At 30.3% G+C, this 13,604-nt stretch overlaps 2 protein-coding genes across 7 annotated transcripts in view; one reads left to right on the top strand and one right to left on the bottom strand.

Moving 5' to 3' along the window:
• LOC136986217 (calcium-activated potassium channel slowpoke-like) overlaps positions 1-13,604 on the bottom strand; it is a 55,240-nt gene that overhangs the window by 13,047 nt on the left and 28,589 nt on the right. For 4 of the 6 annotated variants that reach the window (XM_067283705.1, XM_067283706.1, XM_067283707.1 and 1 more), the window contains exons 2-9: positions 10,556-10,617; positions 5,817-5,913; positions 5,629-5,740; positions 4,652-4,803; positions 4,149-4,316; positions 3,696-3,787; positions 1,762-1,872; positions 79-184 (exon numbers count right to left, since the gene is read on the bottom strand). In XM_067283705.1, the coding sequence (XP_067139806.1) occupies positions 79-184; positions 1,762-1,872; positions 3,696-3,787; positions 4,149-4,316; positions 4,652-4,803; positions 5,629-5,740; positions 5,817-5,913; positions 10,556-10,617 (900 nt within the window). Of the gene's footprint in view, positions 1-78; positions 185-1,761; positions 1,873-3,130; positions 3,223-3,695; positions 3,788-4,148; positions 4,317-4,651; positions 4,804-5,628; positions 5,741-5,816; positions 5,914-10,555; positions 10,618-13,604 lie in introns of all 6 variants that reach the window. The other 2 variants (XM_067283708.1, XM_067283704.1) reach the window with 1 other exon arrangement.
• The window catches only part of LOC136986219 (nicotinamide N-methyltransferase-like), a 257,802-nt gene continuing 250,741 nt past the window's right edge, over positions 6,544-13,604 (top strand). The window contains exon 1 of the mRNA XM_067283711.1: positions 6,544-6,554. The gene's annotated coding sequence lies outside the window, so the exon portion shown is untranslated. The remainder of the gene's footprint in view (positions 6,555-13,604) is intronic.

The raw sequence follows: 13,604 nt of genomic DNA on the forward strand, positions 1-13,604 counted from the left end.
TATTTAAAAATTCTTTCTTAAATGTAAATATTTGACGTGTCAACTTTATAAAATTGTCAATAAAGCTTAGATATTTACTTTTACTCTTTGCAGATCTATCGGGCTCATTACTGTCCCTTGAAAAAATTCTACTGTTGTAAAATGCCTTTTTATCAAACCTTCTAACTCTAAATCCGGAGGTTTTCTAGTAAAAACATAAAGGAAATAAAATTAATAAACATTTTTGAAGAAGATAAATACAGAAAGAAAATGATAAATTAGATGGGTTTAGTTAAACATAATCTATCCTTTAAATAGAATTAAATGTAAATCGTATTTTAAATAAGTATTATTAAATATAATTTGCATTTAAACAAAAGCTTTGTACAGTATATATAAATTTATTCTCTACTTGTATGGATTTTTTTAGAATATTTCATACACGAAATGTAAAATATGAAGCCCACAATGTGCTTTCTAATGCACTTTGGTCACAAAAAATAACTTAAATTATTATTAAATTATATTGTATTAGAAATATTATAAATAAAAAAAATAGTTAACGATAGATATCTATTTTGTATAAATAATCAAAATATATTATATTATTTACTATTTTTTACGCGAAAAACTGTTTCAAATGTGTTCTTTCGCGTGCCTTCCAACCATACCCTTACAAAGGTTAGAGGTGCGACCTGTACGTTGCACGCGGCCTTTTGTGGCTTCTTGTGTAGCCGGATAAAATGTAAAATTGTCCAAAGATGAATATTTCTCTCGTCTTTTGAGTTATAAAAGTTAATTTTTTGTTCTATAAACATACGCTGAATTTATACATCTAAGAATACATGTGGCTTTCAGGGCCGTCGAAAACTTGTATGAGGCCCAAGGATAAAATAGGCCCTTTTACCTCTTAGCCGGCTCCTTTAACCTTTTGTTTTTGAACAAACGAACTACTTCGAATGTTTCTTTATTAATAAAAAGCAGTCTTAATTATTTTCACTATAAGCCAGAGAAAAATTTCCAGCTTTCCCTCTCGACGTCCCTGATTACTTATACACCCCTGAATTGGCTTTCTAATTAAAAAAAAAAGCTCCTTACCTCCTACATAAGTGAAAAGACTACATTACTTTAATGAATATAATCTTCATTAATGCTAAATATATTATCATATAATTATTTAAAAATGAAAAATTAATTTCTATAATTATAAAACCGTTAATTATTCATTTATATGCAATAAAATTACATGAGAAAAATTAATATAAATTTAAATTTATACTGTTTATAATGAGATATGTTAATAATCCCGAGATCCTTAATATTTAAGTGCTTATTTGGGATGCAAACTGTAAACTTTTACTTGAAAAGGCCGTAAAGTTGCCATAACTCGTAAATAGAGTTGCTGACAGCCATTCTTTTTCTAAAGTTACATCAAAGAATAGCTATTGTAAGCACTTTAATGAATAATATCACAGGCCTTATATCGAGGTCAAAGGTTATTCTTTGTCTATAAACACAAAGGATAATGGAAGAAAACTTTGGCATATTTATAATTATTAAATCCATAAAATATAAACAAAAATGCGAATTTAATTTGCTTAAAAACGAATTAAATTCGAATATTAAAAAAAAAAATCACATTTAAGCGAGTCTTGAACGTGATTTAATTCTAAATTGTACAATTACCCTCATAGGATTAAAGGCCTTTATAGTTAACGTTATTTACTTCTAAGATTAAATCAGTTTTTAATTTAAGTAATCCAGGATAATTAAACTAATTACCTGTGCAGGAAAACAACTTCTACATCTACATCTTCTCTATCCTCGTGTAGAAACTCTTTTAAAAAATGCGAAACGGAGTCGTAAGTGATATGGCCACAAACCACGATATGTCTGGTAGGGAATACAAAAAATTGTGGTTTTCTCTGGTAAAAAGAAATCTTTCATTATAATTTGTATAAATATGGAATTTTGTGTATTCAACCATTAGGCATAACTCTTATGACAGTTGTAATTCAGTCAAAATGGCTTTTTGCTTATTTATGAAGCATTAACGAGACATTTCGATTAATTTCCAGTGCATTTTTTTTTTGGTCTTATTTTTTCATCATTTAAAAAAAAACGTTTAATGACGTTTAGATAAATGTAATCATTTACTTTAATTTACATTTAACTAAGTGTCATTAAATGTAATTTACATTTAAACAGAATCTCATTAAGTGTAAATTACATTCTAATGAAATTTATCAATTTATTAACGAAATGTACGAATTAAAATCAATTTTATTTGCTTATTTTTTATGTTTATTTTCTCTCCGTGTATTTTTAAGGCTATTAATTTTTTTTAACATTCATTTTTATGAAGAGAGATTCTCAAAATGGGAATTTAAAAAATTGCCGAAAGAGAAATAAAATATTTAAAAATATATATAAAAAAGAATAGAATGACGAGAAATTGCAAAAATAATGGCAGATTGAAATGGCAAAAAATGATAAAAAGTAACTTTGAAAAAAAATATGCAAACAAAAATAGCAACCAGTAAAATGAATAACAATTAAACGTCAAATCTCGATTAACTTTCCGAAATTGTTAAGAAAAAAAAATATATAAAAAAATAAAATATAAAAAAACTTGCCATTTTTATATTATGCAAAACAAATTTAAAATCAAATTATTGTTTTTTCTGTGCAAATATTCATTTATTAAATGCAAAAAAACGGGAATAAATTAATATATAAAAAAAGATTATATTGAAGAGCGTGTCATCAGTCGTCGTAACGTAACCATCAAACGTCTAGAGACGAAAATCAATCACCATTTATTTTTATTCATTAATCTCCTGCAACCAATTTTCCCCGAAGGGAAACTTATTTACACTTTCATAAATCAAAACTTCGGTAGAGTACTTCATTCTAGTTATGCCTGAATGGTTTATCCATGACGTTCCGATATTTACATCAATTTTTAAAAACATTTCCTACGACCAGTACATAGAAATTAAATGCGGCGTGAAAGGAAGATGAAGATTAAAAAAAAATAGTAAAAATAAATATAAAAATAGGAAGTAAGGAAATAAAATAAATAAATAAATAAAGCTAAGGAGGGAAGGAAAAATCGGGACTGCCAAAAAGAAAATTGACAATAAACTACCTTTTTCCATATTCTGCAGAGTAGCAACCGCTGTACTTGGAAGGGTGTCCTATCAACTCCGTAATTTCGGGTATCACACTTGCGAAGACAGCCTACAGAGGTCGCCAGACGAGTATTGCGGTTCAGTAAACATGAAGCCAAAAACGGAAAATAGCTAAACAAGCTCCATTTTTTTTTCTTTTATAAATATCTAGCATTGAGCAACTACCCGGATGGAGATTGATATAAAAAGTCTTTAAAATTTTGTAAATTTTTGTGACAAGTTTTGAATAAAATCGATCAAATCGTGAGCTACAGTAAGATGGAGAAAGGGAGGAAGGAAGAGATGGATAGTCCTCTTATTGCTTAAAGTTTAATTTAGAAAGTAGCTTTCCTAGGCGTTACTCAATGATAGATGGGAACCTTTACGCTCAAGGCGTATAAAGAAAATGAAGAATTAACTAAAGCATAGTGACAGAAGCAGAAAGAGAGAAGTGCTGGTGATAAGTGACGTAGAGTGCCAACTGAAAAACATAAAAACAACAACAACCAGAACAGCAGAGAGGGGGGTTCATCGTTTCGATACCTTTTTCCGTGTTCTCTCTTGTATTCACCAGCGTATTTAGCTCTAGTCCCAACTAATTCTATGATCTCGGGTATGCAACTTGCAAAGACAGCCTATAGGGTAATAGAAAATTCGATCAGTTTGATGCTTTTTCTAAATTATTAATGGAAGTGAGTTTTCAGTTATCCATTCGGGAACGTAGCTTTCAAACGACGATGTCTCAACTCCATTTTTTTTTTTTACTTTTATAAGGCTATGCTAATTTAATAAAAATATTGTTTTTCTTAAAATTACACTCAATAGCATTTTAGATAACAAATGTTTTAAAAGATACACTCACATGCGAACACAACATTAAATAGTGGAAGCAAAAACGTATCGAATTTTCTCAACTTTCTGCTTATAGATGTCACAATTTTTTAAATATTCTACATACAAAACAACATTAGAACTTTGTTTCAAATTTATACTTACCAAACCGACTAATATGAATAAAACTATAAACGCTCTTCCTAGCGTAGTGTGACAATATATGTCACCATAACCGACAGTAGACATTGTTACAATCAAAAAATAAACGCACGTCCAATAACTGGGTGGTTCGTCTTCGCCGAAATCTTCTGGATCACCAGAATTTTCTAACTATAAAGAAAAAAAATAATCATTAATAAGCAACTAACTTAGAAAAATTCGAAATTAGTTATTAAGCTACAAACTTCTGCTACAGCAATGACAACTTTCCATAAATTAAACAGAATTCTATTTAAAGTAGAAACGTTACAGGAGAAGCAATACAATTACATTTTACTCTTTAGTGCCATCTTACATCGATAGACACTTAAGTTTATTGGTAAAAGTTTAATAATTATCTACTGTAAGAGTAGAGATTCTGTTGTTAACCTTAACACATCAGCGTGATGTAGCAGAGTTAGTATTTATTGGCTACAAAATCAATTTAATGAAAGGAAAAGACGTACCAGATGAATGATTCCGGCTGCCGTCAACCACACACTAATGACAATAGAAACTAATTGGGCAAGACGAATAGAACTGCTGGTTTTAAGTACGTTTAAGTACTGTAGAATATCTGGCACTGACATTAATCGCAGTGCCCTCAGGAAACGTAGACCTGAGAGTGGAAACGCAACATTAACATCCTCCATCTCAATATGTCTACTACTATAGTAAGCAATGATAATAAAATTAATTATCGTTTAAAGCCCAAACAATACTCTCTACGTCATTATGCCACACATTCTGATTAATGAAAAGTATTGTGTAATGTACTCCATAAAACTCCTCCTGGAAATCCATCATTCCAATGATCTGATGACTAAAACAGTGTTAAGTAAACTTTTAGAATATTAAAAAAATAACTTTTGTAACATTTTAATATTTATAATTTTGAAGATATTTGGAACTTTGGACATTATATGTCATTCTTCTAACATTTAGAGCTTTATAGAACGTCGAAAATTTTAAAAAATTACATAAATTTTAACATTTAATAGCGAAAAAATCGTTATACACACCCCAAAAATATCAAAAATTTTAAGTTAATTATACTTCAAATTTTATTTACAATTGTTTTTTAAATTTTAAAAACAATTATTAAAGCATCTTCAGGAATTTTAGAATTTTTACTACATTTAAAAAGGGTTTTCACGCATTCAGATTATTAAGAATTTTTAGTGTTTCTGGCAAGTGAAAATTCTTTAAAAATTTAACAAAAAAATAATAATAATGATAAAAATTAACATTTAGTACGTCTAACAACCTCACAGACGTGGAACTAAATGTTAGTCGTATTAATGGAAGTGCACTTTCATTTATCTAGAAGTTTAGTTTACTCAGGTTTCACTTAACGATGTTACTGCTTGATGTTTCGCTTTATTGAGCTAGTACTAATTTAATAAATTACTTTTCTCTCTTATATTAGTGCTTGTATACTTACCTATCCAGGTCCTATCCATGTAGATAGATACAAAAGAAGGTGGGATAGTAAAATAGTCGACAAACGAATGCAAATCAAGCATAAACCATAATTTATCGCTAGCTGCAATAAACTGTAAAAAGGGGGAAAAATCATTATGTAATTTAACATATAAAAAATGTTATAGGAAATTGTTTTAAGATACTTACACGTATAAAAAAGTACACCATAAAAAATATATTTAGTGCTAAATCTATTTGCTGCGTCGTGTTTGCAGACCACACTTGACACATCTCTACTTGGTCTCTGCAATTATGAAGCATTAAAAGTAAATTATAACGTTGAAAATATGCTTCAATGCTTCCATTTTACATTTATAGTCTACTTTATCATTAGTTTACAAAATAAATCTAGTTAATGATAAGTCTCTATATCAATTGGTATGAAGATTTTAATGTCTTTGCTCTAAATGGAATGCTTTATAATTGAGAAAATAGAAAATTATATTAAATCCTGTAAATGAATTTAAAATTCTATTATATTCTGTAATTTAAATGGGTGTATACTGAATTTGTACACAGAAAATTGTTTAGGAGTGAGCTATATTTCTACACAAGCGATTTCTCATGTGTTTAATTTATGATGTGCGATGAAGTAAGAGAAAATGATATAAAATCCTTATGTTTTGAGGTTAAATATATATAAATCTACAAAAGTTTTTCTGTAATAATGGAATAAAACGACAACTTCCAGTCCATTCCGGACTAACCACACGAAGGAAGATAAGCACTTAGCAAGTTACATATTTGCAATGTCATCAATAAAATCGTTGACGTCTTGGTCAATTCTTCGCGTTTATCCTATCATACACTTTAATTCACAGAGAAAAACAGTATCAAAAATCCTTTAAAATGGACTGAAAATCCTCTGAATGCAATACAAATCTACAGAATTTTTGGCTTACAGAAATAGAATAAAAAATCGAACGATTCTGATGCTTTTGGATCCATTTCCAGACGTGAATTAAAGGGATTATTTTGTCTTTTCTCTTCCTTGTTAGTACCTCGATTTAAAGTTGACCTCATTATAAGGCAAATTTATACCCCTAAAGGCACCCCAAGGCGCTTACAGATATGGGAAAAACCAAGTACGTAATAGAAAACACTACAAATTTTATTCTGTATGTAAATCTACCGACTATATTTAGCAGCGTAAACATATAAATATGCATAAACTCTAATTAACGAAACTTTTCATTACCTCATTACAATAACCATTTTACGTTAGTGATACATGGTAATTATCAACTCCATCAAAGGGGGGAGGAGCAGTGCAATGTGTTACAATATTTCACGTATTTAGTATATTAATCGTTATTTATTAATTCGCTTTCTTCCATTTAAAAGAAGGCAAAACGGAAACGGAAGTTAATTCGGTTGACGCCAAACGTAATTAAAAGGCTCGAGACATTAATCACCCCCAAACCTCTCGTTTAATAGACGTTCGATTGATGACACGTAACCTTAATGATCGTATTTTGTCCAAATGTCATCCGTTAACGAAAACCTAAACCAGTGAAAGCAAAGATGAAGAAGATAAGATGCGATAGATAAACTTCATCCTAATGTGTTGACGTAATCCTTATCCTCGCCTAATTGCGTTTGGAGGATCAAATGCCCATCTGTCATCGAATAGGTTCAAAGAAACATAGAAATCGTTCCGGTAATGGCTCACGATACGGTGAGTCTGGACGTAATTCAAAATTCTACAAGTAAAAAATTGGTTTATTAACTGATTAATATGAAAATATGGAAAAAGTAGGGGCAGGAGACCCCAATTAATTATATACGATCTTCCGGTATAGACCGGAAGTCACGTGATTTAAATTCAAAAGTTTCCCCTCAACGGAGGTAAATAAATGACTGGCACGACTCTCTTGTTATCAGGAAAAGTATGACGTACAGGGGAAAACACTACTAATTTGAGATCGAGATCGTATATTTTAAATTAAATTAATTAAAAATACGATTAAAAATTGTTGCCCGGCATTGTGACGATGTCACAATAATTTTTACTCGTCGAAGAATGCGTTTACTTAGAACGTTGCGTCATAGATGTCCAATCGGCGATGGTGTTATTTTATCATGTTTCATCACGCAAGTTCGTGACTTATAACTAAATAACAATTCGTCGGATAGAGTAGACATTATGCACTAACGGAAAATACTTATCTACTCGAAATATTCGGTAATCTACAATATTTATAGCAGCTTAACAACAAATGAGATAAGTCTTTGATACGGACACTGTATCTTTTTTTCGAATAACAGCCAAATATCATGAGTAATTCACGGTAATTTGACTTACAAACTGCCTGAAATAATTAATTAGATAACAGATGTAGTATATTGTAATTATTTAGTAGATAGCAGCCTCGATGACAGGTGTAGAAGGCAAAAAATCTCCATCAACGTAACAAGCATCTTCTATTGACTCGTCTGCGGAAAACGGAGAGCGATATCGATAAAAAGAGGTTCACGTAACGTTTAGCTTCGACATTACGAACCGGTTGTCGTCATGGAAACAAGGAAGAAGTTTTTTTCAGATGCTAAACTCGCACAAAGTCCGAATTCCTTTCTTAAAAACGATTTTAATAAAGCTTGTCCTACGAGCTTCTTCACGTCTCGTCACTTGCCAACTTCTTGTATAATTGAGTAGAAACGGTTTACAATATATGTAATGGGGTTAAAGATTTATTAAATGAGAATTGAGGATGAGGAGGAAGGATATTTTTTCCCTATAATTTCCATTACATATTAATTATTTATAAGACGAATCAAATATGTATGACGTACATATTTTTATTCTGTTGTAGCTGGAGTGCAGTAAATCTTTGATCAATGTTTACGGTGTCGTCTGGAGGAGAAAGCATCGATTTAGCTTCCCTTTTGATGGAAATACTACAATTTAATGGCGGTATCAGTCTTTATTTACCGATCGGACCAAATGTTTTATGGTTCCTACTCCACCATCGACGGTTAGGAAGTAAACTTACACGTTAGACTTATAGTGGCTTTATCTGATGCTTAATTTTCTAGTTGCAAGAAGATAAAAGTCGTATAATAAATCCATATACAACTTTATTAAAACGTTACTAGCTCCAAAATGTTACTTTAGCATTAGAAATTCTTTTGACTACAGTTTTAATTCGAATCTCTATTAATATTATTTAATTCTTGCTATAGATTTCTATCGGTATTATATCATAAATTAGTTTAACCGAGGAGCATGGGGTCTTTTCCCCATACACACTCCTCTTTTGATTGCCTGTGATGCCAAGGGGAAAGTGGCGCCTTATAGTTTCATAAGCGCCCAGCAAATTTTAATTAGGGAACCCCATGTTCACGTTCAGACATTTTTCTTCGGGGAAATTTTTGGGGGAAAATATTTTCTCATAAAAGATTGGTTTGGGGTCCCATGTTGGTGGGGGCCTCCAGGCAATTCCCTTTTTTGCCACAATGAGGAATACAGTAAGGTGAGATCGAACTTGCCACATCACGTGGTTCCTATAAGCAACTCCTGCATAACATCTGACTTTGTGACGAATGTTCAACTCGACAACTTCTTTAACAGTTCAATTTAAATTGTTTAATAATTTAACACTTTCATCTGTATTTATATCTACAGGGTAATGATAAAGGTTAGGTGATTAAACTTCTCTGTGGAAAGTAGTATTAAGCAAATCTCACGGCAATTTGGTATGCGATTTCGAGTTTCAGAAAAAAAGTTTTATTTCAAAATTCAGTCACTAGGGGAAATTTCGCGCATTTGTCTCAGTGTAAATATTACGTCTGTTTTCGAACGAATTTCGGGAATATTTGAAATGTGGAATTGATGTCAAGAGTTTAACAAGCAACACACAAGCAGGCAAAGTGAGTACCACGATTGTTCTCCGTCGAAGAATTTTTGCGCTCTTTTTATACCAGAAACGCGTTAGAAAGCGTACGTAATGAGCACATTACCGGACAGCCGATAGGGAAAAAATTTGTGCACAGCGCCAAATTTTCCCTATCGGCTGAATTATAAAGTAAAATCTTTTTCCCCCAAATCGAAACTGCACACTCAGAACAGAATCTACCCAGTAGTTCTTTCTATAGAAAGCTCTGAACACTTACCCTTTAATTATGATAATCCTAGTGTACAGTACAAATAAAATTGAACAATTTAATTTATTCAGTCGATTTTTTCTAATACCCTTTTTAATATTCACGAATTTTCATACATTATTTATATTAAATAACATTAAATAACACACCCCAGACAGAAACTAATTAACCGTAATTATTGCAGTAAAACCTGTATAAGCCGAATCGCATCCTATCGAAATTATTCCAGATTAGGAGCGTTTCCGTGTTAGACAAGTTCCGTTTTAGACAGGTTTTTTCTGTATAATATCATATAATTTCGTTAAAAAACAAATAAAACCACAAATTAAAGTTTTATTTTTATATTTGGAAAATTTAACAATTGATTTTCTTTAAGTTTGTTGTATTTTTCTCCCGCGTGAGACAACGATGGATGATAAAGGAAAAGTGTTTTTTTTTTTCCTTCGAACTACAACCGAATACCAATGAATCTTTTCCGGATAGAGATTTTGTTTTCTAGCAAATTAAGTTCAAAAATCCTCTTTTGTCGACAAGAATCGCCCAGAATAACCCAGATAAGTTTAAGAAGCCAAATAAATGCCCTATTTAGTCCATAGAAAATTCTAAACGCGTATACTCAAATGCAATTTTTTTGGAGCGCTAGCAATGGAACGGAGCCTTTATAAACGTCTTAAAACTAAAATATACTAATTGATCATGTAAATTATTCAAAGTATATTCATAGCAGATGAGTAAATTCGATTAATTTTTAATTTATTTGAAGCGAGGATGAAGAAACTTACCTGGAAGCATCGATCATGTAGATGATGAGAGAAGCTATACTCAGTAAGAAAACCAACACCACCTGAGGGAAAATAAAGCGGGATCAGAATGAATTTTATGCAATTATGGAATGAAAACTTTTGATTCTGTTATTAATTTGTGTTAAGTGTTAAGTAAACCCCGCGATAGTTGAACATTTTTAAATAAATTTTTAAAAATTCAATAGATTAATCTACCGTTTCTCTGTTAAAGCTGCAGAAAAATACGGAAATGGATATTATAATAAATAAATAAATATATATATATATATATATATATATATATATAAATTATAAAAAATAAGAATTTTAATAATTTATCAATAAATAGTAAGAGAAGAATGTTAATAAGTAATTGCATTTTTCCCCAATTGTTAGGGAAATAGCGCGGTTTCTTCTTGTATATATCCCTAAATTATTCTTTCTTTAAAATATTAGTTTATTTAGTAAAATGGTTTCTAAATATAACAGTAAGAAATTCTTATTTAAAGAGCTTACCATTGAATCTCTAGACTAGAAAAAAGAATTATAATCCCCTTTATCAAGTTAATAACATGCTTGGCAATAGTTAAATTAGCTTTGTTTACTTTTATAAAGTAGCAAAATTCAAGTTATTTCTTTTAAAATTATTAAATTTATTTCATCGCATTTACTGGATAAATATAATCTGTGTCTACTTTACATATTTTATAAGTGGAGAGTACAATTTATATAAACGGTAATTTAGGAGTCGTGTTCTAGCCCCTATAATCTACTTATAAAAAGGATTAAAATATATAAAAGTTTCTATACTTCTTCAGATAACACTTCTTCTATATTCAACATTACTTTCATTTATTACTAGAAACAAAAGTCATTCAATAATAGATAAACAAGTTCTACTCTTATATTACTTAGAAGATGCTGCTTGTTTGTCTCACTAGTGGGTATCCTCTTTCTGTATTGCAGTCTTAACTTTCGTTATTAATTCTGCTTACTTTTGTAAACATCTTTTCATTAATATTATTAATTTTTTAACCCCTTTATCTCATTGTTTCGTATAAATGGGTCCTCCTTTAATTAATACTGTTTATAATAATAGAAGAATTAGAAATTACCTGTAAAGTTAAAAAATCATCTAGTAAACGAGGATAATACTGTAAATTCTTATCACTAAAGAAGATAGAACCATATTCTTTTCACTTTTATGCTTTTTTTATGTCACTTACTATAAAATTTTATTAGTTATTTAATGTCTGTTTTGTGTATGAATAACATCGCATCATTTTATCTTTATATTTATCCTGTCTTCCTGTTCATCTCTCCTTTGCTCATCCTCATCCTCCCTTCTCTCTACGTTTACCTTTTGTCTATCCTTTTATGTACTATTTCTGTATTCCTCTCTCCTATTCTCCTCCCGTTTCCCGTTTCCTTAAATCTTTTATTTATCTCTAGAGATTCGGTAGTAATTCCTACACCACGAAAGATACCGATTGGCAGTAAAGTTATATAGGCAAACGTATAAGTTTTCTAGAAATAACCAAGCTGGAAATTTATTTAATTACTTTTAACGTATCATTTTAAGTACTGTTCATCGGAACTCTCTCAACAATTGAAGTTTGTTTTAAAGATGGCACGCAACAGTCACGCAACTCGCTTATTCGTGGTTAGCATCTATCAACTGATGTGTTAGAAAGTGTAGTTGTTCTGCTTTCCAGCAAATCCCCGTACGATAATTCCTACATAAAGGCAATGACTGATGTTCCTGTGTGATGTGCAACTTTCTAAACACCTGTTTATGGCTGTTTAATATGGCTTTCGAGACGGATGTACATCAAGAGAAAAAAGTCGCCGAAAACAACAACAGATTTACTTGAATCTCTTCCAAGTTTTCAAGGAAAAATATGCTTTGTTTCCTCTCCTTTTTTTAGAATATATTGTGTAATTTTTTTTTCTAAATAACATTCGAAGAATTGCATTTCCTCTATGTTTAAGATGTGAAAAAAACGCGTCGGAATTATTAAATTTAAAAAAAATATTCTTCCTATTTCTTATATATTTTTATGAATTTTTCGAATTTTTGACATACTTTATACATTTTATAGACATTTTATGTTTTTCCTACAACTTTTATGCATTTTTTCCTATTATAAACTATAATTTTTATCTTTAATTAATTTTAAACTTTATAAATTATTAATTAATTTGATTTATTAAATATTAAATTCTGCAAGAAAAATTCGATAAATTTACATTATATATTACAAATAAATAAAGATATTATTTATAAATTTTGTGTGTTGTGTCCATTTGATGTAATTAATCAACTATAAAAAAAAACACTTTAAACACGTCGTTTGTCGTTAGTTACGGATCTAAACCTTCAACATTGATCCAACATGGAAAATTTATTATCCAGAGAGGAATTCTTCGATAAAAGATAAACAATACAGACAATAAAACGAATCCTTTCGGAGTTATCCAAGCTGAAGAAACTTATTTATCATCCATAGTACGCGTAGTAAAAACTATAAAATATTCTGTATACAAATGAAGCAGAAGGGATGCGGAGGATGAAAGACATTTGTGGCATCGGTACACAATGTAGCATGAAAGTGGGATGGGCACTAAATTCTTGGTTTAGATAACGTAAATGGGTCGGAAAACACTTCAATTTACTCAGTTAAAATCATTCACTCGAGTAAATTCTTTCCAGTTTTACTAAAGAAGAAGAAGGAGGAGGAAAAAAGTTTAAAGTGTGATTTCGTAGGTCAATTTGTAAGAGTAAACAAAGAAAGTTCCTTCGCCAACTTATTGAATATCGTAAAAACTGACAGGGCAATAAAAACCACATGCCACTCCTTTATATCGGATTATGACTTATGCTTTTATATTAAAACTACAGTTGCATTAGATACAGTAATAAAATTGCGAGGCAATAGAATGATTCCGATAAAATTGAATTTTGTCGAGAAAATTTCTTCCATTTCTAAAAATTCTTTTGTATGCCCTTTTTCTAATTCTATATTCTCTTATTTTACAAAAAATTATC

This window comes from Centruroides vittatus, unplaced genomic scaffold (genome assembly GCF_030686945.1).
Source record: "Centruroides vittatus isolate TY-2023 unplaced genomic scaffold, ASM3068694v2 scaffold_1015, whole genome shotgun sequence".
NCBI lineage: Eukaryota > Metazoa > Arthropoda > Arachnida > Scorpiones > Buthidae > Centruroides > Centruroides vittatus.